General features: G+C 33.1%; 2 protein-coding genes across 3 annotated transcripts; both read left to right on the forward strand.

The window, feature by feature from the left end:
• The first annotated feature begins 312 nt into the window (after nucleotides 1–312).
• On the forward strand, nucleotides 313–10,510 carry LOC111776515 (K(+) efflux antiporter 3, chloroplastic-like). 2 transcript variants are annotated; one of them, XM_023655981.1, is made up of 20 exons: nucleotides 313–400; nucleotides 1,788–1,860; nucleotides 2,139–2,513; nucleotides 2,783–2,884; nucleotides 3,187–3,267; nucleotides 3,376–3,477; nucleotides 4,242–4,319; nucleotides 5,411–5,479; nucleotides 5,612–5,662; nucleotides 5,845–5,958; nucleotides 6,045–6,146; nucleotides 6,237–6,371; nucleotides 6,579–6,760; nucleotides 6,849–6,984; nucleotides 7,621–7,692; nucleotides 7,803–7,904; nucleotides 8,043–8,204; nucleotides 8,271–8,360; nucleotides 8,459–8,620; nucleotides 10,161–10,510. In XM_023655981.1, exons 3-20 carry the CDS (start codon nucleotides 2,172–2,174, stop codon nucleotides 10,341–10,343), a joined length of 2,265 nt encoding a protein of 754 aa, XP_023511749.1. In that variant the 5' UTR covers nucleotides 313–400; nucleotides 1,788–1,860; nucleotides 2,139–2,171; the 3' UTR covers nucleotides 10,344–10,510. The 2 variants fall into 2 exon arrangements, with proteins under 2 accessions (XP_023511749.1, XP_023511748.1); XM_023655980.1 differs by lacking the exons at nucleotides 313–400; nucleotides 1,788–1,860 and having other exon boundaries at nucleotides 2,133–2,513.
• An 8,733-nt stretch (nucleotides 10,511–19,243) lies between these two features.
• LOC111776396 (probable sphingolipid transporter spinster homolog 2) lies at nucleotides 19,244–24,836 on the forward strand. Its single transcript, XM_023655834.1, has 16 exons — nucleotides 19,244–19,302; nucleotides 19,460–19,591; nucleotides 19,675–19,776; nucleotides 19,878–19,982; nucleotides 20,072–20,147; nucleotides 20,235–20,309; nucleotides 20,397–20,499; nucleotides 20,568–20,633; nucleotides 20,727–20,793; nucleotides 20,911–20,981; nucleotides 21,059–21,135; nucleotides 21,263–21,376; nucleotides 21,458–21,577; nucleotides 21,871–21,999; nucleotides 22,092–22,170; nucleotides 24,754–24,836. The coding sequence occupies exons 1-16, from the start codon at nucleotides 19,244–19,246 to the stop codon at nucleotides 24,834–24,836; spliced, it is 1,458 nt and encodes a 485-aa protein (XP_023511602.1).
• Nucleotides 24,837–26,355: the final 1,519 nt, after the last annotated feature.

Genomic DNA, 26,355 nt, shown 5'->3' on the forward strand with positions numbered 1-26,355 from the left:
ACTGGATTGCATGCCCGATCGCAGGAATTGCAATGGCCGCAAAAACTGACACGTAAAAACATTGCTACCCTTCATGGGGTGTCCGCTCATTCCAATTTTCAACTCACACTCCCATTCTATCTTCCCAATTTCTCTCGCTGCATGACAAATTCCGGCAATGTAAGCGCATTTCTACAATAGCTACTTACAAATCACTTTGGATCGTGGGCATTTCTTGGCCTCAGATATTGAGCCACATTTTAGTTTTGATTTTCATCTAAATATTTGTGTTCTAATCTTCTAATTTTGGGTTTAATTTGTCTTTAAACTAGCAAATGTTTCTCAAATTGGGTGTGTTGGAGTTACGAGTTTAGGCAATATGTTGGAGCCGATTAGTTGCTGCCAGAGCTCCCACTCCCAGGTAGCTTCTTGTTTTACTAGATTTTGTTAATCATTTTTTCATGCTATGATGTTTCATAATCTTTACTGTATTGATGTGAGTTCTTGGATTTTGTATGATTCTATTTATTTGACTTGTGAGTTTGAGTTTTGATGTGTCAAAAGTGGTTTGATACAATCTTTCCTGTTTTGAAATATTTTGAGTGTTTGGTTATGTAATCAAGAGTGATTTTAACAATTCTAAAAATACTTGTTCTTCTGAAAGTTGATTTTCTTAAAAAGAACCATTCTCAAAAAATGATCACAAACTCATTAGATTGGAATTTGTTAGGGATGATGATAATGTGGTAATTTTTGTGAAGTTCAACGATAAAAGGCTTGAGATGTGAACCTTTGTGTAACAGCTCAAGTCCACCGCTAGCAGATATTGTCCTCTTTGAGCTTTCCCTAAAGGTTTTTAAGATGCATCTGCTTGAGAGAGGTTTCCACACCCTTATAAAGGGTATTTCGTTCTCCTCCCCAACCGATGTGGGATCTCACAATTCACCCCATCGAGGCTCAGCGTCCTTGTTGGGCACACCACCTCGTGTCCACCCCCGTTTGGGGCTCAGCCTCCTCGCTGGCACATCGCCTGGTGTCTGGCTTTGATAGCATTTGTAACAGCCCAAGCTCATCGGTAGCAGATATTGTCCTCTTTGGACTTTCCCTCAAGGTTTTTAAAACCCGTCTGCTAGGGAGAGGTTTCCACACCCTTATAAAGGGTGTTTCGTTCTCCTCCCCAACCGATGTGGGATCTCACAATTCACCCCATCGAGGCTCAGCGTCCTTGTTGGGCACACCACCTCGTGTCCACCCCCGTTTGGGGCTCAGCCTCCTCGCTGGCACATCGCCTGGTGTCTGGCTTTGATAGCATTTGTAACAGCCCAAGCTCATCGGTAGCAGATATTGTCCTCTTTGGACTTTCCCTCAAGGTTTTTAAAACCCGTCTGCTAGGGAGAGGTTTCCACACCCTTATAAAGAATGTTTCGTTCTCCTCCCCAACCGATGTGGGATCTCACAATCCACCCCCTCGAGGCTTAGCGTCCTTGCTGGCACACCGCCTCGTGTCCACCCCCTTCGGGGCTCAGCCTTCTCGCTGACAGATCGCTCGGTGTCTGGTTCTAATACCATTTGTAACAGCCCAGGCTCACCGCTAGCTAGATATTTTTCTCTTTGGGCTTTCCCTTTTGGGTTTTCTCTCAAGGTTTTTAAAACGCGTCTACTAGGGAGAGGTTTCCACACCCTTATAAAGGGTGTTTCGTTCTCCTCCCCAACCGATGTGGGATCTCACACTTTGATTTCTTGGTTGATAACATATTCTATATGGGGTTTTGACATTTAAATTGATCCTATGAAATCACGTTTTTCAGGCATCTTGATGGGGCTGGGTAAATGGATGCCTGATGAACTTCCCAAGATCATCTCTTAATATGTTCATGATTGGTTATGTAACTTGGCTTGGAAATTGCATATCTTCATGATTTACAATGTTTAGTTTCTCTTATGAAATGATTGATTTGAAATATAAAACAATTTAGTAAGTTTCTGGGAAACTGATGAGTATATCTTAGAACTCTCCACCATGCTGTTTGAAACATCTTGGTGATCTTTGATTTCAATTGATTTCAAAGCGTGTAAAGAGATTTGGACAATGAATTGTTGAATATGGACTTAGTCTCCTCTGGGTTTCTCAGTTGTTTCACTTGTTTATTACTATGCAGATTTATAGTGCAGTTAAACAGAAGAATTCTTTCATGGCCTACTCTCATACTGTTCATCAACATTGTGGCTCTTCCTTCAACTTACATTATCCACACTCGAAAGTCGCCGTTCCATCATGCACCATAAATTGCTGGAGGAATGGTTATTCTTTAGTCCACAGCAGTACTGCTACGGTAACGTTCAAAGTAGTTGGACCGAATGGATACAGTTGGTTTAATCATAGGCCTAAATGGAGGGAAAGATTAAGAACGCGTGCAGCGCTTGATGTTGCAGCTGCTGTAGATGTCATCAATGATTTAGGATTGGATACATTGACATTCCTAGCTGTGACTGTCGTAGTTGTTCCTCTATTTAGGAGAATTAAGGCTAGCCCTGTAAGAGTGATATTCTCTTTCTTCTTCTCCGCTTACTTTTCGTATTTTATTCAGATCTTTTGAAAGCGAGTTATCTTTATTGAACGTGTGAATATAACGATTAATCATCAAGAAATCGAGCTGTAAATACGACGTTCATTTCAAAATGAGCTGTGTATTATCATGTTTAAGCTTGGTGGAGTTACATTATACTACATAAATAATATGAATTAATGTGCATTTTTCTTCATGTTTGATTCAAAATCTAACCATATGTTGGCTGTTTTCAGATACTCGGTTTCTTCTTCGCTGGGATTGTACTTAATCAACTTGGCGTGATTAGAAATATTGTAGATGTTAAAGTTTTGTCCGAATGGGGAATACTTTTCCTGGTAAGCCACGTCATCTCTTGCTTCAGTTACGAAGTTTGTCGGTACCATGCTACGTTGTCATCTTATCATTGAATGACAATGAACATACATTAAGATTAAGTGAATGAAATAAATTCTTGAATGTGGAAGAAAGGTGATGTGAAGTATTAGAGGTTCGACCGTCCTAATCTGGCTTCATATTACGTTGCTTCTTACCTTCCCAAATTATGGTTATAATTTTGTGACGTATTCTCGCACGGGCATGCATGGCTTATGAGTGTGTTTGTTTAATTATACATTGTGCTAACATTATTCCTTTTTAGCTGTTTGAGATGGGTTTGGAGCTTTCATTTGCACGTCTAAAGGCTCTTGCGCGGTTTGCTTTTGGCATGGGTTTGACACAGGTATAGTTCTAAAAAAAACCGATGCTTGATTCAAATATATCGATTGTCGCTTTTAGTATCAAGTCTTTTAACTTATTAACTCGCGCACTCCTACCTTTTCGTTTGAAGGTCATATTATCTACTATCGCTTTCACTGCATTTGAACTTCCTCCTAATGGGGCTATTGGTACAAAAATTTTGGTGTTCCTTTTTCACGCCAGACCCGACTTGGTAAGCACTCTGTTTCGGTCGATATCCTTAATATGCATTACATTGATGGAAATTCTGAATCCCAATTTATTTTGGCTGTCTGACTTCATGAGTTGAGATTGGAGGGAATATCAGTGAATAAAAGATCTTTCTGACAAAAATATTTTTTCTTTTTTCTCATTATATTTTGTGTAAAATCTCTTAAAATTTTTTCATTTCCTTTTCTAGAGTCGTCTCCACGTGTATAAACATTTGTAGTTTTGCTGCTCAATTTTGTAAGAACTTCTATAACAGCCCAAACCTACCGCTAGCAGATACTGTCCTCTTTGGGCTCTCCTTTCTGGGCTTCCCTCAAGGTTTTAAAATGCATATGTTAGGGAGAGATTTTCACACCCTTATTAGGAAAGCTTCGTTTCCCTCTTCAACCAAGGTGGGATCTCACAAGGGACCCAGCGTCCTCGCTGGCACACCACCCGGTGTTTGACTCTGATACCATTTGTAACAGACCAAACCCACTGCTAGCATATATTGTCCTCTTTAGGCTTTCCCTTCTGGGTTTCTTCTCAAAGTTTTAAAACGCGTCTGTTAGGAAGAGATTTCCGCGAATGCTTTGTTCCTCTCTCCAACCGACGTGGGATCTTACAACTTTCAAACAATAAAATCTGCCCTTTTGTGTTATGACTGCAGTCTTGGCTTGGAAGTCTTGTCTTCATTTCTACCTTGTATGTTATGATGACAATGTTGCATTTACTCACCAACTTGAGATATGATTATCTGAATTGTAGGTTAACATCAGAAGCATTGATGAAGCTGTTGTGATTGGTGCAGCTCTTTCTCTATCTTCTTCAGCTTTTGTTTTACAGGTACATTAATCAAGTACTCTCATGATCAAACTTGTACATCTGTCTAATTTTCTGTACACCATTTCAGACATGATTTTGAAGGAATAAATTATGTACTTTTTTTTTTAATATTGAGAACAATAGAACATACGTACAGTCTGGTCGTGTCTCGGTGTTAATTCTACCGAGCCTGTAATGAAGCAAAAGTCCTTTTGTTTTATTAGGGTCTCCATTTTGTGTAATTTCATGAAAAGATGCAGGACAAGACTACCAAATGGAGTGGCAAGTATAAACTCCTGAAGATTGCAAACCTAAATCCTTCTGTATTTGATTTTCGGATCAGAGAGCCCTGTGAATAAAATATCCCACATCGGTTAGGGAGGAGAATGAAACATTGTTTATAAGGGTGTAGAAACCTTTCCCTAGTAGACCTGTTTTAAAAACCTTGAGGGGAAGCTCGAAGGGAAAGCCCAAATAGGACAATATATGCTAGCAGTGAGCTTGGGCTGTTACAAATGGAATCAGAGCGAGACACCGGGCGATGTGCCAGCAAGGAGGTTGAGCCCGAAAGGGGGTGGATACAAGGCGGTGTACCAGCAAGGACGTAGGACCCCAAGGGAGGTGGATTGTGAGATCCCACATCGGTTGGGGAGGAGAACGAAACATTCTTTATAAGGGTGTGGAAACCTCTCCCTAGCATATGCGTTTTAAAAACCTTGAGGGGAAGCCCGAAAGGGAAAGTCCAAAGAGGACAATTTCTGGGCTTGAGCTGTTACATTAAGAGACAGAACAGGAACATTTGTAGCATTGGCACGGGGAAATAGGGCAAAAAGAAGACGTAAACCAATCCAATGTTCATAGGAATAAGCTTATTGTCTAGAGATAATATCTTATAACGCCGTAGTTATCGTTAATCATGTATAAATTGATTTAATATCTCATCATCCAAATCCTCTTTCACTTCAATCCAACGACAAGATTCTAGATCTTATTATTACTAATTTCATTAAATTTAGTCAGAAGAACAATGTTTATAGTTTATTGCATTTTACAATGTTAGAATATGCTAATGGCAAACCTTTAGGATAGTTGACCTTACCTATCATTGATAGCTTCTTGCAGAGAAAGGAGAGCTCGCGACAAGATTTGGCTCGGCAACTCTAGGGATACTTCTTCTTCAGGTTTTGTCCCCTTCAAATTTATTCTCAGGACTTGATTCAAATTCGTTCTCTTTTCGTATATTATATACTTTCTTCAAAGTTCTATCAGAATTATGACTGTAACTTTTCTTCAATGCTTACTGTTTGATGCAGGATATTGCTGTTGTCCCTCTCCTGGTCATACTTCCCGTCCTCGAGAGCCAGGTACATGAAAGCTTAACATCGTTTAGAGATACATCTATAATTAAAGCGATTTTCCGGGAATTATATGTTCTTTCTGCTGCTCATCTAAAATGTTCCCTGTGATTGCTTTTGTACACTTTACTCTTTCCCCCCCATCATGTTTATCAAATGGTTTGACTTTGTGTATTACGTCTCCGTCCTAGAATTTGGGCACGGAAAGTATCTGGCCGATGCTTGCACAAGAAAGTTTGAAGGCTTTAGGTGGCCTGGGTCTGCTGTCCCTTGGAGGAAAGTTGATTCTTAGGCGAGTTTTTGAGGTTTGCATCGTGCTTATTTTGGCAGTACTAGTAAGGGTCGCTCCGAGTTTGTTATAGGATCTTAACCAAGAGCGTTCGACATTCAGGTTGTCGCGGAAGCAAGAAGCTCAGAGGCTTTTGTGGCCCTTTGCCTACTGACTGTTGCTGGCACTTCGCTAATCACTCAGAAATTGGGCTTTAGTGATACGGTTTGTCTCATTTTTCATGCTTGGGAACAGCTGATGTGAATAGCTTTTTCATATTTATAAACTCTTAATTAGACTTGATGTACAGTACAGCTGGGAGCATTTTTGGCTGGGGCAATATTAGCAGAAACAAACTTCCGGACACAGATTGAAGCAGATATTCGGCCATTCCGGGGCTTGCTCCTTGGGTTATTCTTCGTTACCACAGGGACCTCGATCGATATCCAGGTGCAACATCTTCTGTTTGCCATGTATGGGTTTAAGATTACTTTATTGGTTCATGTAGTTATGCATGTTATGACGACTTGACGACTTCAAGCCTGCTTCAATCATAACATCAATAGGTCCCCGTTCCGACATCCTGTATAAGACGTACTATGACGACTTCAGGATTCCTCTGCATCTTGTTTAATGAGCGATTTCATTTCTATGCAGCTCCTGTTCCGAGAATGGCCAAATGTTCTTGCACTTTTGGCAGGTTTAATAGCAATCAAGACCCTTATAATAACAGCAATAGGTCCCCGTGTCGGCCTCAGTACTCAAGAAAGCGTAAGAATAGGCTTTCTTCTATCTCAAGGAGGCGAGTTCGGATTTGTAGTGTTTTCTCTGGCAAACAGGCAAGTCTTAACCTAGATGGTGCCTGTTTATTCTCCACCATGAATCCTTGCTTCATGTTTGCTTATCGTTTACTCTTCATGGTAGCAGGCTTGGAGTGCTACCACTCGAGTTAAACAAGCTGCTCATCATTATTGTTGTGTTGTCAATGGCTTTAACTCCCTTGCTTAATGAAGCTGGACGAAAAGCATCTGAATTCATCAGTGAAAACTACAAGACAGAGGATGTATGTTCTAAATTAAGTTTGCATTTGTTACTAGCAATAAATTGTATTTTGAAGATATTCGTATCTTTACTTGGTAAGGACACGAGATTCCAACTACGAAGACAGGAAAGATACTTTGAAGTAAATTGTAGAAACCTCTTCTTAGCAGACACGTTTTAAAAACCTTGAGGGGAACCCCAAAAGGGAAAACCCAAAGATGACAAAATTTGCTAGCGGTGTTCTTGGGCTGTTATAAATGGTATCAGAGCTAGACACCAGGTGATGTGCCTGCGAGAAGGCTAAGCCTCGAAGGGGGGTGATACGAGGTGGTGTGCTAGGAAGGACGCTGGGCCCCAAAGGCGGTGTGCTAGGATTGGGGGGTCCCACATCGATTGGAGAAGGAAACGAGTGCCAGCGAGGACGCTGGGCTCCGAAAGGGGGTGGATTGTGAGATCCCACATCGGTTGAGGAGGAGAACGAAACATCCCTTATAAAGGTGTGGAAACCTCTCCCTAGCAGACGCGTTTTAAAAACCTTGAGGGAAAGCCTAAAAGAAAAATCTCAAAGAGGACAATATCTGCTAGCGATGAGTTTGGGCCGTTACAGCTGTTACATAAATAATTTCTCGGCATATTTTGAAATGTGAAATTTTCACAGAAAGCTGCAGATACGGTGAATTTTGACGCTACCGAACCCATCGTCATTGTTGGATTCGGCCAAATGGGTCAGGTATGTATCCGCCTGTATTTATGTTTTCTTGTTTTATATTAAGAATCATTATCTAGCAAGGATACAAACCAAAAGTTTTTTCTCTTTTGAATCTCGTCTTTTTTACGTAGGTCCTAGCTAATTTCTTATCTACACCTTTGGTATCCGGGGCAGATCGCAATACTCCCGGATGGCCATATGTCGCATTCGACATTGATCTTTCCGTCGTGAAGGTCGGTCGGTTAGATTTTCATTTTTTCACAATGGTCTAGTGATTTAAATTCTTGTACTTCCCATATGTGCAATGGCATTGTGTTCTCTCATGAAATAGCTCCTTCTTTTACACTTCTATGGTTTTTTTTCATCCTCAGACGTCTAGAAAGCTCGGTTTTCCTGTTCTCTATGGAGACGGATCACGACCAGCAGTTTTGCAATCAGCTGGAATCTCTTCTCCAAAAGCTGTCATGGTTATGTTCACAGAGAAGAAGGCGACAATCGAGGCTGTTCAAAAGCTTCGGCTTGCTTTCCCAGCTGTACGAACACACACTCTCTTTATTTTCGGTCTGATTTTGAACATAACAAAGCTTCTATGACCACAGATCCCAATTTACGCCCGAGCAAAAGACGTGGTGCATCTATTAGACTTAAAGAACGCAGGTGCGACGGATGCTATTTTGGAAGACGCTGAGGTATCGGTGTCGAGTGATCAGGACATGAAGCTTAGTTATTGTTCGTGTAGACACTTCTGGATACCTTCAACATATAATTCTGCAATTTGTTTGTGCAGACTAGTTTACAACTCGGGTCAAAGCTTTTGAAAGGGCTCGGCGTCATGTCTGATCAAGTGTCTTTTCTCAGTCGGATGGTTCTGAACTCCATGGAAATACAAGCTCAAGATGCACTTGACAAATCCAATGAGCAAGAGTTGGAGATTATGAAACCGCTGCAGGTTTGTATATTTGAATGAAATGAAAGTCATGTTTTTGGTTAACAAGAAAAAGGAAAGGAAAGGACGAAGCACTCCTTATAAGGGTGTAGAAACCTCTCCCTAACAGACTCGTTTTAAAATCGTGAGGCTGACAGCTTTACGTTATGAGCCAAAGCGGACAATATTTGCTAGTGATGGGCTTGGGCAGTTACAAATGGTATTAGAACTAGACACGGGGTGGTGTGCTAGCGAGGACGTTGGACCCACAAAAGGGGTGGATTGTGAGATCTCGCATCGGTTGAGAGAGGAACGAAGCACCCCTTACAAGGGTGTGTGGAAACCTCTCCCTAACAGACTCGTTTTAAAATCCTGAGGCTGATTGCGATACGTTATGGGCCAAAGCGGACAATATTTGCTAGTGATGGGCTTGGGTAGTTACAAATGGTATTAGAACTAGACACGGGGTGGTGTGCTAGCGAGGACGTTGGACCCACAAAAGGGGTGGATTGTGAGATCTCGCATCGGTTGAGAGAGGAACGAAGCACCCCTTACAAGGGTGTGTGGAAACCTCTCCCTAACAGACTCGTTTTAAAATCCTGAGGCTGATTGCGATACGTTATGGGCCAAAGCGGACAATATTTGCTAGTGATGGGCTTGGGTAGTTACAAATGGTATTAGAACTAGACACGGGGTGGTGTGCTAGCAAGGACGTTGGACCCACAAGGGGGTGGATTGTGAGATCTCGCATCGGTTGGAGAGGGGAACGAAGCACCCCTTACAAGGGTATGTGGAAACCTCTCCCTAATAGACTCGTCTTAAAATCGTGAGGCTGACGGCGATATGTAATGGGTCAAAGTGGATAATATCTGTTAGCGGTAGGCTTGGATTGTTACAAATGGTATTAAAGCCAGACACCGGGTTGTGTGTCAGTAAGGAGCTAGCTCCCCTAAGGGGGTAGATTGTGAGATTCCACATCGGTTGGAGAGGGGAACGAAGCATCCCTTGTAAGGATGTGGAAACCTCTCCCTAACAGACACGTTTTAAAACTGTGAGGCTGTGAGGCTGATGGTGATACGTAACGGGTCAAAACAGACAATATCTGTTAGCGGTGGGCTTGGACTCTTACAAATGGTATCAGAGCCAGACACTGGGCGATGTGCCAATGAGAACACTGGATCCCCAAGGGGGGGTGGATTGTGAGATCCCACATCGGTTTGAGAGGGGAATGAAGCACCCCTTATGAAGGTGTGGAAATCTCTCCCTAACAGATGCATTCTAAAACCGTGAGGCTGACAGCGATCCATAATGGGCCAAAATGGAGCTTAGACTGTTGCAATAGATCTCTCATCAGATAATTTTAACTTTCCCGCTGTTTCTTTTTTCGAACTTGGTAGATAATATATTTGAGTTATGGCTTCATTTTCCAAGAACTTAGTGAGCACACAATGATGGCTTAATGTGCATGATTCCAAATTTTCTGCATTGATTTGTCATAGACTTGTAAGGCTATCTTTGTCTGTAATCACTAAAAAAAGACAATGCTACTGATTCGGTTGATTAGATACGCGTCAAGGACTCGATCGAGTCCCCAGAGAACGAACTGTCGAGGCTGAACCGGGAAGATAATACTCGGATCTTAAACGGAAAAGAGGTGGATCAAATGAAGCAAGATGAAGATCTAGACGGAAAGGGAGTTCTGTACTGTGAACTTGATACAGACAACAACCGCTTTGATGACAGATAGGTTTAGAAAACTGAATCATGTTGAAACATTCATTTTATCCTCCAAAAGTTTTGTTTTGTTTTTTTTTGTTTTGTTTTCAACATCTGAGTACCATAGCGTGCTTCGTTTTTTATAGCTATTTGGTTATTTGTCGTTATATTTAGGTATTCGGCGTCGTTGGTGTTAAATGCTTCGAAGATGTTTGAATAAATGTTAAAAATAGCATTTTTAGATTTGGTTTAAGTTTTCTAAAATACGAATATTAATTATAGGTTTAGGGTTCTATTTAGTTTATGAGTTTTTAAATTAATTATAAGTTTCTTTTGAATTTAAATTTTATATCTAATAACTTTGATTTTGCATTTATTAAATTGATTTTGCATTTATTAAAAATTAAGAGATCAGAAATGAGATTAGAAATATATAATTTTGAAAATAATTTTGAAAATTATGTTTATTTAGTTTCTGTTTTTAAATTAATTATATGTTTAGTATTTAAATTTTGAATTTAAATTTTATATCTAATAACTTTAATTTTGTATTTATTAAAAATTAAAAAATTAAAAAATTAGAAATGTGTAATTTTGAAAATTAAAAATTAAGAGAAATGAGATATGTAATTTTGAAAATTAAATTAAAAATTAAGAGAACCCAAATTTATAATTTTTGGATAATTTGTAATTTTTGGATTAAATTTATAATTTCGGAAGGTAAAAGACTAATAATTAAGAATTCAAATTTGTAATTTTAAAAATTAAGAGTTTTGTAAATTCAAATTTGTAATTAAGAATTCAAATTTGTAATTTTAAAAATTAAGAATTTTGTAAATTCAAATTTGTAATTTTGAAAATTAAGAGTTTTGTAATTAAATAAAAAAATATTAATTCAAGAGTTTTGTAATTCAATAAAAAAGTAAAGTACTTAATAAGTTTTGAAAATTAAGAGTTTTGTAATTTAATGAAAAAGTATTTAATAAGTTTTTAAATGTGGTTGATTAATCTTAAACAAAATTAAAATTTTAAAAAATTAATATTTTATTCAATATAAAATTAAATTTTATATTTAATAAAACTTTAATTTTTAATTTTTTTTATCTAATAAATTCGTGTAATTAAAAAAATGCAATTAATTTAAAAATATTATTAATGTAAACCTCATTTTTAAATTTGGTGTGAAATAAACTTATAAAAATTAAAAATAATTAAATTTGTAATTTAAAAAATGCATAAACTTAAATTATTTGTTTACATCCAAATTATTTTTTTACCTTAATATAATAGTAGAAATTATATAAGTATGAAGGTTTTAACTTAAATTCAAATTATTTTATAACTACATTAATTCAAAATGGCATTTTTGAAATAAATAACATTACAATTTTATTTTATTTTTTTGGTTTAAAAAAATTAACTCAATCCAACTAAAAATACTAACTCAATCCAACCATCCCATATAATTTTAGTTAGGTCGGTTCAGGTTGTCGGGTTCAACATATACCCGGTGTCTGGCTACAAAAGATCAATTTGATTGCTAAAATCAAGTACAACTATTTGAGAATCACAAAAGGACGTTCAAGAAATTTAGCGTTGCATTAAACTACAAAAGCATGCTTTTTAAGTTCAATTTGTATAAAGCTATAATTTCAACTTTTTACTTTAACCACTCAATTAATAGTTTATTTACTATATGCTATAAGTTAATTTTTTTCGGTAAATATATTTAAATTTAGTATTTTTTTTAATTGTATTTTGATCCCAATTAAAAAAAAACAATTTTTTAAATTAAAAAAATAAAATACGAATAAAAAAAAGTAAAAAAAGATAAAATATAAATCAAAACTCAATCTAAATCAGAATATCAAGTTTCAAAATTAGAAGGTTTCAAAATTAAAAAAAAAATAATAATAAAATATTAAAAATTAAGTCTAATAAAAAATTAGAAAAAATAAAATATAAATTAAAAAAATTAAAAAACACTCAAAATCAAAATTAAATCGAAATAAAATATGGAAAAAAATTTAGGAGCTCAATTAAAATTAAAAAAAAAAAAAAAATCAAACTCGATCTAAATTATCTAAGTTTCAAAATTAGAAATTATAAAATAAGAATTAAATATTGAAAATTTAGTCTAAAATTTGAATAAAAAATTAGAAAAAATAAAATATAAATAAAAAAAATTAAAAAACAGTTAAAATCAAAATTTAAACATAAATAAAACATAAATAAAAAAAATGTAGAAACTCATTTAAAATAAAAAAAAAAAACAATATGAATCAACTATTTTAAAATTAGAAAAAGATAAAATAAGAATAAAATATTGAAAATTCAGTCTAAAATAAAAAATTAGAAAAAATAAAATATAAATAAAAAAAAATTAAAAAGCAGTTAATCAAAATTTAAACCTAAATAAAATATGAATAAAAAAATTTACAACTCAATTAAAATTACAAAACATAAAATATAAATAAAAAATTTATAATATTCTGATTAGAAAATTAAAAAGAAAAAATATGAGAAAGATTTAAGATAAGAGTTAAATAAAAATGGGTTCAAATTACATAACATAATAAAAATATGAAAAATAAAATATGAATTTAAATACTAAATTTAAAATTACAAAAGATAAAATATGAATCATAGATTTAGAACTGGCCGGAATCAATTACTTTCTCTTATTTATTCTTGTAATTTCTTTGCTCTCTCATCTTCAAATCGTGCACTGTCGTGAGCTCTTTACGCACTATTTTGAATTCACAAACCTTTCATAGTTTTCGGATATCAAACTTTTTTTGTTTGGTGTTTTGAACTAATAGCTACTTCTGTTGCTTCCGAAGTTAGTTCCAACCGATCTTGGTTCAGGACATTGCGGTACTCTTTTTACTTTTCTCATATTTTGATTTTTAAATATGATAGCAGTATTTGAAGCTTCAATCATTCACCCATCTATGTTTAATTAATCTCGTTAGACTTTAACTCATTTATATTTTTTTAAACTTTAAATCTTTGTTTATTTCTGAATTTGCAGTCGGCTCGTTCTTTATTGTATCATCCATTTAATTAATTATATGGATAGAGGAGCTATTTCAAGCAATGGTGTAAATGGAATCCAATGTGGTGCTGATGGAACGTGCACGTCTCGTTCCGGGATCCAGTAAAATTTATTTGAAGTGCATCTAAGTAATATTTTATTGTCATTTGTTGAGGTTTCTAAGGATGTTTTTATGGATTATTATGATGGTACAATTTAAGTTAAACAATTTTGAGGACCGCATTTTATCTTCCCCATTTATGGTTGGACTTCTTCTAGCTTGTCCAATATTTGAATCATTGTTGAAGAGGTAATCTAAATAACTGTTGAACATATTGTCGACTATGATTCAAATATAATGTGTTTGACTTATAATATAATTTAAATTTTGAAGGGTAAATCGATTTCGACATATGTGTTGGATTATATGTTTGGACTTTGTCACTAATTGGTTGTGGTTTTTCTTTTAATTTTTGGTCGATTGTTGTGTGGTAAGTAAACATCTTATATTTTTTCTCCTTTTCAATTATTTCCTTTTAACTTCTTATGACTATCTGCAATGTAAGGATATGACCATCTATATTCATAAGGGGATGACTTTCTGGAGTATATAAAGACCGAGCCAATTGTAAACTTGAATGGAGAGTTAAAATTAAGAAAGTTTATTAGAACGGAATTTCGTATGCGTTAGTTTAAGAACTCTCTAAGGTCCACTCTCCATCAAACTCACTCATATGTTAGTTTATATTTAATATTTATGTATCGATTATTTAGCTAATTACTTTTACATCGCAGGGTCCGGTAAACTTCGTATGCCTACATTGTGTGACGCCTAGTCTAAGGCCGCTTTCTATGGCTATGTCTACCGTTGCAATTCACATTTTTGGAGATGTGCCATCTTCACCTCTTGTTGGAGTTCTCGAGGTTTGTTCTTTAGAAGTTAGGTCTATTTGATACGTTTTAACAATAAAAGTTTTAACAATGAAAGTTTTAACAATGGTTTATTCAATCTAGGACCATCTTAACAATTGGAGAAAGACTACTCTTATCCTCACAACCATTTTTTTATCAGCTGCTATTATATGGTTTATAGGTAAACGTTAGAACACGTAAACATATGGCACGAATATGACAACACGAACACGTAATTTGTAAAAGTAGGCCACATTAGGACGGTATCGAATAAAGAGTTGAAAATTTAAAGTTGTGCAATAGTTTAAGATCTTTTACTAGTTCATATTTCAGTATCATTCAATATTTTGTTGTAAATATTTATTTTTTCAATTATAAAAGAATAAAGGAGAAACATTAGATTTTATTTTATTTTATTTATTTATTTATGGTTAGTTTTTCGGGATTAAATTGACTATTTTGTTATAAATTTATTTTATTTAGTTTGATATTTGTATTTCATTCGTTTAAAATTTTCAATAAAATTCTTATACTTTATAATAACTATTATATGTTAAATAAATAAATAATTTAAGTTAACAAAATCTATTTTAAATTAAATTTATTGGTTCGAATAACGAAATTTATAATAGTTTAATCTTTTTCGAATTATATATGAATTCAATTAAAATAATAAATAAAATTATATAAACTTAATTAAAATAATAAATAAATAAATAAGCTAAATCTTCTGATCATATAAAGAAGTAAAATAATAAAAAATAAATAAATAAAATTGGTTAAATTTCTACCAATCATATAAATAGTAAAATAATAAAATAAATAAATAAATCTTTAATAGCCTAATCCATCCAAATCAAGGTTAGATTTTAAATCGAGAAATTAAATATAAAAAATAGGAGAAACTTATAAATTAAATTTCATAATTTGAATATAATTAAAAAAAATGAGAAGAAAGTAAATTAAATATCATAATTAAAAATTAATAAAAAAAACATTCAATTGTTTTGGGTCATTCATCTAATCAATTATTATATTAGAACACTGTTAGTAATGGCGTGAACGACATTTAGAAAACTTGTTGTGGTGATAATAGATGCACATTTGGTTCTGGAATACAATAAGATTGTTTTTATTGATTATTTTCTAATGTTACGAGAGTATCTAACGTCACTACGTTGGATCAATTACATGGATAGAGAGGTCATTGCTGCCATTGCGAGCGTGAACTGGATTCAGAAAAGTTGTCGTGTTGATGATACATGCACATTTGGTTCCGGAATAAAGTAAGATTATTTTTATTGATTATTATGTAATGTTACAAAAGTATCTGCTAGCTGACCTGACGTGTTATGCCACGATGTTAGATGAGTATACATTCGATTTTAGATAAGTATTCATTAGGGTAAGAAGGGAATTGACTGAAGGTATATAAAGGCCGAGCTGTCAATGGGGCAGGACGTCAGGTCACCGATTTTAGATGAGTATTTATTAGCGTAAGAAGGGGATTGAGCGAAAGTATGTAAAGACTGATATGTTAATGGGGCACGAACATGGAGGACGTCCTTATTTTTTGGCCTTTTTAATCTTTCTAAAAAAAATTAAAATTTTTAACTTTTATTTAAATTATTTATTGAGTAATTTTTTGACTTAGAACATTTTTTTTTTTACATAAATGCTGATATGATTTTTTGGAGGATTAACTGTGGAATTATTGTAACAATTGGATTTACCTAGCACCACTATTTGCTTTCAAGGTAATTTTATTTATTATTGGGACGAAGTTTGATATATTTGAATAACGTAATTATTTCTTATATTTCAGCTCTTTTTTGGTACAATATTTATTTGAGCAGCGTTTTGATTTGGTGCATTTTGCTCTAAAAACATGTACGACTTCCTAGTTATTTTCTCATTTGGCGAGCTGCTACTGTTTGACACACACGTATATTATTCTTTTATATGAAGTTATAGCCTACTTCTATCTGACATGACATTAGTAAAGACATAGTGATCCATATTCATCTCAGGATAAAAAGGAGATCGACCTTCCGGAGTATAAAGACCAGCCAATTATAAACTTCACTACGGAGTCAAATTAAGAAAGTTAGAATGTCATGTAATTTTGTATGCATAGTGTAAGGATTGACCAAACCCAAAAGCCTAAGCTAATGTGTTAGTCTATATTTAATATTTTTGTATCTATTCTTTAGCTAATTACTTCTCTTGTTGCAGAGGGTCCGATAAACTTCGTGTGCCTACATTGCATGATGACTAGTCTAAGGCCGCTTTCTATAGCTATGTTCACAGTCGCAATTCACATCTCCCGATAAACTTCGTGTGCCTACATTGCGTGACGCCTAGTCTAAGGCCGCTTTCTATCGCTATGTCCACAGTTGCAATTCACATCTCCCGGTAAACTTCGTGTGTCTACATTGCGTGACGCCTAGTCTAAGGCCGCTTTCTATGTCTATGTCGACAATTGCAATTCAAATTTTTGGAGATGTGCCATCTTCGCCTCTGGTTGGAGTTGTCGAGGTTAGTTGTTTAGAAGTTAAGTCTATTCTATATATTTTTAGTTAAAAGTTTTAACAATGTTTTATTAACTCATATTAATGATTTTGTACGACCATCTTAATCAGGAACACTTTTCTAATTTTTACCCGTTGCTATCATATGGTCAATAGGTAAACGTTAGGACACATTGACATATGACAACACGGACACATAATTTCTAAAAAGTAGGCCACAACATGTCAGAGACGGTATCTAAGGTTAAACATCGAATGAGAATACTGTTCATTCTTTGCATTAAATTAATTAGTTGACCTATGCTCCGGTGGGCATTAGCTTCGCTTTTTATGGATATCGATGTGTTGTTTTCTTTCCATTTTTTAAAACATGTCAACTAGATTTGTTCATGCAAATCCATGTTGAAATCAATATTATGTTTGAGTATCTATCCTTAATTAAAAGAGAAAAAGGTCAATAATTATTATGACACGTTTTTTCCCAAGAGTATTTTTTTTGACGATGTAGAGAAAGAGGATCTGCAACAAAAGATCGAGTGCAAAACCTTCATTTGAAAACAAAGAAATTATCACAAACAAATCGAGGTTCGCAAAAGTTAAGAATCTTACACTAGTTCATTTTCAATATAATGGTCGTAAATAAACAATTTTGCACCCTTCTAACCAATGTAAAACCTATTTATAATTTAATTCATTTATATACTAGAGAATATAAAAATAATATTTCATTATAAATTTATTTTATTAATATTGATATTTCTTAAATTTAAAATTTTCAATAAAATTCATAAATTTCAATTATTAGAACCATTATTATTATACGATAAATAAATTAATAATTTAAGTGCCAAATCTATTTTAAATTAAATTGAGCAAAATCTATTTTAAATTAAATTGAGCAAAATCTATTTTAAATTAAATTGATTGCTTGTTTTATAAATTAGCCTATTTTTTTCTATTAATCATATAAGCACAAATAAAATAATAATTAAATAAATAAGCATAAATAAAAATAATACACTTTCTGAATGAATAAAAAAGTCTTGAAAAAAAACCAATCGAATAAAAAAACAAGAATAAATAAATAAATAAACAACTTCCTAATTTTCTTTCTTTCCTATTTTATTAAATAAAAAAACAAGAATAAATAAATAAATAAACAACTTCCTAATTTTCTTTCTTTCCTATTTTATTAAATAAAAAAACAAGAATAAATAAATAAATAAACAACTTCCTAATTTTCTTTCTTTCCTATTTTATTTATTTAATTTTTGAGTGTGATAAATCCTTAAGAAAATTAAATTTTAAAAAAATTAATTACTTCATATTCAATTAAATTTTATATATAAAGAAATTCTAATTTTTTAATTTAATTTTTTTTATCAATAAATTCTTACGATACAAAATGTAATTTAAAAATATTATTAAATGTAATATTTAATGGAACCTAATTTTTAAATTTTGTGGGAAATAAATTAGGTTTAGAAAAATTAAAAAGGATTAAAGTTTGTAATTAAAAAAATGCATCAACAAAATTTATCATTATTTAAAACCACCGAAATCTTTTATGTTTAAGAAAATTAACCTAATCCAATTTGAAATACTAACCCAACCCAACCTCTTAGTTAGGTCGGTTCAGATTGTCGGGTTCGAATGTATACCCCTATCTCATACGAAAGAAAAAAGAGACCAATTTGATTGTTAAAATCAAGCACAAGCTACTCGAAAATGACAACCGATGTCTTTTTACTGATTTTCATTTTTGACGTTGAATTGGTATGAAAGATATAATTTCTAACTTTGACTTCTAACAACTAAATTAATACTTCTGTTTTTAACTGGTTCGTAAATATATTTAAATTTACCACATATATATTTTTTAATATTTTTTCAATGAAATTAAAAATAAAAAATAAACAAATTTTAAAATTAGAAAAAATAAAATATGAATAAAAAATTTAAAAGCTCACCTAGAATTAGAATATAAAGTTTCAAAATTAGAAAAATTAAAATCAAAATCTAAACATAAATAAAATATGAATAAAAAATTTACAACTAATCTAAAATTACAAAACATAAAATATAAATAAAAAATTTATAAATATTCTGATTACAAAATTACAAAAAGATAAAATATAAAGTAAAGATTTAAAATGGGTCGAAATCAAAATCTAAACGGTTAAAATTACATAATCAAAATTATGAAATATAAAATATGAATAAAAGATTTAAAATACTAAATTTAAAATTACAATAGATAAAATATGAATGAAAGATTTAGAACGGGCCGAAATCAAATCATACCTCTCCTATTTATTCTTGTAATTAGTCTGCTCTCTCATCTTCAAATCGTACATCGTACACTGTCAATTAGCTCTTTTTGCACTATTATGAACTCACAAACCCTTCATAGTCTTCGGATATCAAACTTTTGTTTTGTGTTTTGAACTAATGGCTACTTCTGTTTCCTCCGACGTTAGTTCCAACCAATCTTGGTTCACGCCATTGCGGTACTATCCTTACTTTTCTCGTATTTTGGTTTTTTTAATATGATAGCAATATTTGAAGCTTCCATCATTAGTCATCTTTGATTAATCTCGTTAGACTTCAACTTATTTCTATTTTTTTTAACTTCAAATCTCTGTTTATTTCTTTTTGAATTTGCAGACTACTTGTTCTGTTTTGTGTCATCCATTTACTTAATTATATGGATAGAGGAGTTATTTCAAGCAATGGTGTGAATGGAATCCCAAAAACGTGTGGTGCTGATGGCACGTGCACATCTGGTTCTGGAATTCAGTAAGATTTATTTGAAGTGTATTTGATAATATTTTATTGTTATCTGATTTTTTTAAAGATGTTTTATGAATTATTATGATTAGGGGACAATTTAGGTTAAACAATTTTCAAGACGGAATTTTATCTTCTGCTTTTATGGTTGGACTTCTTCTAGCTTGTCCAATATTTGCATCATTGTCGAAGAGGTAATCTAAATAACTATTGACCTCTAAATAACTATTGATCATATTGTCAATATGATTTGAGTATAATTTGTTCGACTTGTCATATAATTTAAATTTTGCAGGGTAAATCCATTTCGACTCATAGGTGTTGGATTATCTGTTTGGACTTTGGCGGTGATTGGTTGTGGTTTTTCATTTAATTTCTGGTCGATTGTTGTGTGTCGTATGTGAGTAAAGATCTTATATTTTTTTTCCTTTTCAATCCTTTTCTTATAATTTTTACGACTCTCATGAATGCAATGCTTTTTCTTCAAAGGATTGTCGGTGTTGGTGAGGCATCGTTTATAAGTCTTGCGGCGCCATTTATTTATGATAATGCACCCGCTCATAAGGTTCATTTCATATTCATCACAATAATATACTAATAATGTTTTAGCATATCGTCTATCTAGTTGAAAATATTTTCTTATTTGCTACAGAGGACTGGTTGGATAGCAATATTGTATATGTGCATGCCTACGGGTTATGCAATTGGCTATCTTTACGGTGGATTTGTAAGTTCTTATTTATTTGGATAACTTGTTTACATCATACTCCTAATTAGATATCTGTGTAGTTAACTTTTAACTTTTAATTGATAGGTTGGTGAACGTCTAGGTTGGCGCTATGCATTTTGGGGCGAGGCAATATTAATGTTTCCGTTTGCAATTTTTGGTTTTGTTGTCAAGCCTTTGCAATACAAGGGTAAGGATCGAACTTATATCATACAACAATTTTTGTGCCACCACTAACTAAACTATTTGTGGATGTAGGGTCTCCTTCTCGGGAGACAGTTAACGCACCATTACCTGTCGATACAGCTACCTCCTTAGTTAAAGGTACTTATCTTCTACTTCCGTCTCTTGCTTTTCTTGTGCATGTTGGCATGTTTATGAGTCGTAATAATATTTTTGGTTTGTATATGGAATTAGATTTGAAAATTAAAGATGGTACATCTCATAAGGATTTAGCACAGAACGCAGTGGAGAGTTCCTCCAAGTAAGTACCTCGTGGTAGATCTTATCAATGTCATTTTCAAATTAGATTCTAAGAACGTTGCATTTGTATCTTGCTAGAATATGATTTAATCTTTTTTTTTTTTATAACTTATGATAGCTCTACACCTTCATTCCTGAAAGATTTGAAAGCGCTTCTGGTCGATAAGGTTTTTGTCGTCAATGTTTTAGGTATGTTTTATCATATTATCATGATCATATAATATCTCAATTTTGGATATAAGTATTTTCAATTATATTTTGTTCAGGTTTTGTGGTGTATACGTTTGTGATCGGTGCATACTCATATTGGGGCCCCAAAGCAGGCTACAGTATTTATCAAATGGTAAACTATTTATCTTAATAATTTTTTTTTAAAGACGAACCATGCTTAAGATATAAACTCGAAAAAGGTTAAAAATGATGAATAATTGAAAGGAAAATTTTGACAATTTGGAACATTTTTTTAACAGAAAAATGCAGATATGATTTTTGGAGGGATCACTGTAGTTTGTGGAATTATTGGAACAATATCAGGAGGTTACGCCTTAGATTACCTTGGCACCACTATTTCCAATGCTTTTAAGGTAATTTTATTTGTTAGGTGAAGGAATTTATTTCTTGAATTATGTTTATACCGTCGTCGTAATCTTATATTTCAATTGTAGCTTCTGTCTAGTACAACGTTTATTGGAGCAGCGTTTTGCTTTGGTGCATTTTGCTTCAAAAACATGTACGCTTTCCTAGTTTTTTTCTCGGTTGGCGAGTTGCTGTTGTTTGCCACACAGGTATATTCTTCAAAAACATAATGTTCTATGCTATGAGTATCTCCTAGTTGACTTGACATTAGTAAGGATATGACCACCGATATTCATAAGGGGATCGACTTTCTCGAGTATATAAAGACCGATCTAATTGTAAATTTCAATGGAGAGTCAAATTAAGAAAGTTTATTAGAACGTAATTTCGTATGAGTTAGTTTAGGAACTCTCTAAGGTCTACTCTCCATCAAACCGACTAATATTAGTTTATATTTAATATTTTTGTATCGATTATCTACGTAATTATTTCTACATCGCAGGGTCCGGTAAACTTCGTATGTCTACATTGTGTGACGCCTAGTCTAAGGCCGCTTTCCATGGCTATGTCTACCGTTGCAATTCACATTTTCGGAGATGTGCCATCTTCACCTCTTGTTGGAGTTCTCGAGGTTTATTCTTTAGAAGTTAGGTCTATTTGATACGTTTTGAGTTAAATGTTTTAACAATCAAAGTTTTAACAATGGTTTACTCAATTTTGTAGGACCATCTTAACAATTGGAGGAAGACTACTCTCATCCTCACAACCATTTTTTTCCCCGCTGCTATTATATGGTTTATAGGTAAACGTTAGAACACATAGACATATGACACGAATATGACAACACGAACACGTAATTTTTAAAAGTATGTCACATTAGGGACGGTACCGATCATTAAACATCGAATGAGAATACTGTTGATTCTTTAAGTGTGTTTCGTTACCGTTTAATCTGTTTTTTTTTTTTTCTTTGAGTTCAACGACGGCAAGAGATGCATTAGCTCCAGTAGGCATTACTTTCGTTTTTTATGGATATTGATGAGTTTTTTTTTTTTATCTTTAAAAACATGTCATAACTAGATTGTAATGTTAGTGCATGTCCATGTTGATATCAATACTATGTTTGAGTATCTATGTCTTATGTTAGAAAAGAATAAATTTTAATTATTATATTGACACGTCTTTTCTTTTCAATGACAGGAGTATTTTTTGATGATCTAAATGTAGAGGATGTGCAACAAGGCACAGTTAATGAATCGAGAGCAAATGAAGTTTCGACACAAGTTTAAAATCTTCTACTAGCTTTTTTTTTTTTTTTCAAATTGTAGGTAGAATAAAGAGTTTAGAATTAGGTTACTATTTTGTTATAAATTTATTATAAATTTATTTTATTTAGTTTGATATTAGTATTTTTTCGGTTTAAAATTTTCAATAAAATTTATAAATTTTCAATCATTAATAAGTATTATTATATGTTAAATAAATAAATAATTTAAGTTAGCAAAATAAGTTAAATTTATTAGTTTGAATAACTAAAAATAATTATATTTTTTTTAATCATATAAACTCAATTAAAATAATAAATAAAATTATATAAACTTAACTAAAATAATAAATATTTTAAATCTTCTAATCATTAAAATAAAAATAAATAAATAAAATTAGTTAAATCTTCAACTAATCAAGTAAAATAATAAATAAATAAATAAATTTTTAGATTTTTTCTGTCCTTTCAAATTAAATATTATACTGTAATTGTGAATCTAATTAAAAAAAAATAAGAAAAACACTTAAATTAAATATCATAATTAAAAATTAAAAAAAAAATAAGAAAAACACTTAAATTAAATATCATAATTAAAAATTAAAAAAGGTAAAAGAAACACTTAAATTAAATATCTAATTAAAAATTAAAAGAAATAAGAGAAACATTTATATATTAAATATCATAATTAAAAAAAATAGATGGAGAAATCATGAACCGGCATGACTGGTAATTAGTAATTGAGAGGGAATGTGGATGGTATTCACTCTCATTCCCGTCAAAATGGTGAATATAATTTCTTCACTACCATCTCCGATCAAATGAAAGAATTATGTATATTATATTTATTGGAGAAGCATTTTGGTTTGGTGCATCTTGATTAAGTGTATGTAGATTCTTTTTTAATTAGTTAGATATGCAAGTTTATAACCTACTTTTATTGATTATTACACGTCAATAAGAGACTCGATTAGATAAATAGTCATCCGGATAAAAAAGAGAACCATCTAAAATATATAAAAGTTGAGATGTCACCGGGCCGGACTGTGCAGTCACTGTCACCTATTTCACAAAATATTTGAAATTATAAAAGACAAAATATTTAATATTAGAAGATAAAATATGAATAAAAATTTTAATTTTTACCGTTTAAAAAATAGAATAAACAAAATATTTAAAAAAATTAAGTACGAATAAAATATTTGAAATTATAAAAAAAAAAATATTTAATATTACAAAAAAAATATATTAATTCTTTAAAAAATAGAATAAACACAATTATTAGTTGTTTGAGGATCGTGTGAATTTAAATCTCTGTTTATTTATGAATTTATAGACTATTTTTCTTGTGATCAATTACATGATAGATCGTCATTCCAACTAATGGCAATGAAAGAGATTCAGAAAGTCTGTGAATACATGCACATTTGTTTCTAGAATACACTAAGATTGTTAAAGATGATTTTTATTGATTATTATGTAATTTTTCAAGAATATCTATTGGTTCATTCATTTGATCAATTACATGGATAGAGAGGCCATTGTTGCCGTTGCGAGCAATGGCGTGAACTGGATTCAGAAAAGTTCTCGTGCTGATGATACATGCACATTGTTTTTATTGATTATTATGTAATGTTACAGAGTATCTGCCAGTTGACCTAACGTGTTAGGTTACCGATTTTAGATGAATATTCATTAGGATAAAAAGGATGGGTAAAAAGGCCGATGTCAATGGGGCGGGACGTCAGGACTCATTAGGGTAAAATGAGCATCGGTAAAAAGGGATTGAATATAAAGGCCGAGATGTCAATGGGTCGAGATGTCATGTCACCGATTTTGATGAGTATTCATTAGGGTAAGAAGGGGATTGACCAAAGTATATAAAGGCTGAGATGTCAATGGGGCGGGACCGTGCAGGACGTCTTCATCACGTTTTTGTTCGACTCTAATTAAACAATATGTGGGAGTATGAGAGTATCTAGCACCATTGTGTTGGGTCAATTACATGGATAGAGGGGCCATTGTTGCCGTTGCGAGCAATGGCGTGAACTGGATTTAGAAAAGTTGTCGTGCGGATGATATATGCACATTGTTTTTATTGATTATTATGTAATGTTACAGAGTATCTGCCAGTTGCGAGCAATGGCGTGAACTGGATTCAGAAAAGTTGTCGTGCGGATGATTACAGAGTATCTGCCAGTTGACCTGACGTGTTAGGTTACCAATTTTAGATGAATATTCATTAGGGTGGCGTGAACTGGATTCAGAAAAGTTATCGTGCGGATGAATACAGAGTATCTGCTAGTTGACCTGACGTGTTAGGTTACCGATTTTAGATGAATATTCATTAGGGCCAATGAATATTCATTAGGGTAAAAAGGATCGGTAAAAAGGCCGATGTCAATGGGGCGGGATGTCAGGTCACCGATTTTGATGAATATTCATTAGGGTAAAAAGGATCGGTAAAAAGGTCAATGTCAATGGGGCAGGATGTCAGGTCACCGATTTTGATAAAAAGGTCGATGACAATGGGCCAGGATGTCAGGTCACCGATTTTGATGAGTATTCATTAGGGTATTAAATGTATTACTCCCTACGTGATAGTTCAATTGATTTCAAATCTCTAATATTACTCAAGCACAGACAAGAGAAAAATAAAAGGGAAGAGTTGGGAGTAAGAATCGATCGTATTGACCAATAATATGATTAAAGAGTTGGGAGTAAGAATCGATCGAATCGATTAAAAATTGGTGAAGAATATGACTTGAACAAAAATTGAGAGAAAAAGCAGAGTATAAGAGAATATTAGAAGACAAAGAAAGTACTCACTCAACATAAAAAATAGAAAATGAAATCTTAATATAAATAAAATATATAATATATATATATATATATTTAAATGTATATTATAACGTTCCAAGACTTTATCCATGCAAAGTTTTTATTGTTCGCATGAAGTTTAGCACATGAACCATGGTAAGAGTTAGAGAATTGAACATGAAATTGATGCCATGGATTCATATAGGTTGGCTTGGATACAAAGGGAAAAATCGAACTTTGAGATAAATTGGTGACACCCGTATTAGCTAACCAGGTAAGTGGCCTTACTATAGGATAGGCTAAAAATTGTATGAGTTAGGATGATGTATGAACTATGTCGTACGATGCGGTATATGAGTTATGATGATGTGTGGGTTACGATACTTGATGATGTGCTCAGTATATATATATTTTGATGAATGTCGTACTTGATATGTTTGATGCACTTTGTGGAAATATGATGAGTATGATGATTGCGTGACGTTTACCTTAATATGATGATGTTTTCCATATTGAACATGCTATATGATGATAATTGTCATATTGCATCATGTCGTTAGATCGACATAGGACACAACCCTAAGAGCGTGAAAATGATATTAATATAAATATCCACGAGTATGTGTTACCTAGAGTAACAAAGAGATGAGACTAGAGGGTTGTGTCAGAAGAGACATTATGATGGATTTAGAGGGACCTCATGCATATTGTATGTTCATAAGCATAGGGCTACTTCCCCTAGAGATGATGAGTGCGGACGCGCACCGTATGATGAGCGCGTATGCGCACAGGTGCGAAAGCACACAGATGAGGGTGTTCATGAGGTGCATGACACTATGGGGTTCCGCTGACCTCCGGACGTCGCTACAGATTAGCTTGACCAGAGGGTCCAGGGGGTGTGCG

This window comes from Cucurbita pepo, chromosome LG15, assembly GCF_002806865.2.
Source record: "Cucurbita pepo subsp. pepo cultivar mu-cu-16 chromosome LG15, ASM280686v2, whole genome shotgun sequence".
In the NCBI taxonomy this organism is placed as follows: domain Eukaryota; kingdom Viridiplantae; phylum Streptophyta; class Magnoliopsida; order Cucurbitales; family Cucurbitaceae; genus Cucurbita; species Cucurbita pepo.

What these genes read in the sequence shown, in the direction of transcription:
- LOC111776515 (XM_023655980.1), top strand. Translation starts at nt 2,133, where the DNA reads ATGCAGATTTATAGTGCAGTTAAACAGAAGAATTCTTTCATGGCCTAC. An exon ending in TTCCCGTCCTCGAGAGCCAG is followed by an intron (nt 5,663 to 5,844) that starts GTACATGAAAGC and finishes TCTCCGTCCTAG; the next exon opens with AATTTGGGCACGGAAAGTAT. An exon ending in TTGATCTTTCCGTCGTGAAG is followed by an intron (nt 7,905 to 8,042) that starts GTCGGTCGGTTA and finishes TTTCATCCTCAG; the next exon opens with ACGTCTAGAAAGCTCGGTTT.
- LOC111776396 (XM_023655834.1), top strand. Translation starts at nt 19,244, where the DNA reads ATGGCTACTTCTGTTTCCTCCGACGTTAGTTCCAACCAATCTTGGTTC. An exon ending in CAAGCCTTTGCAATACAAGG is followed by an intron (nt 20,500 to 20,567) that starts GTAAGGATCGAA and finishes TTGTGGATGTAG; the next exon opens with GGTCTCCTTCTCGGGAGACA. An exon ending in AGCTACCTCCTTAGTTAAAG is followed by an intron (nt 20,634 to 20,726) that starts GTACTTATCTTC and finishes ATATGGAATTAG; the next exon opens with ATTTGAAAATTAAAGATGGT.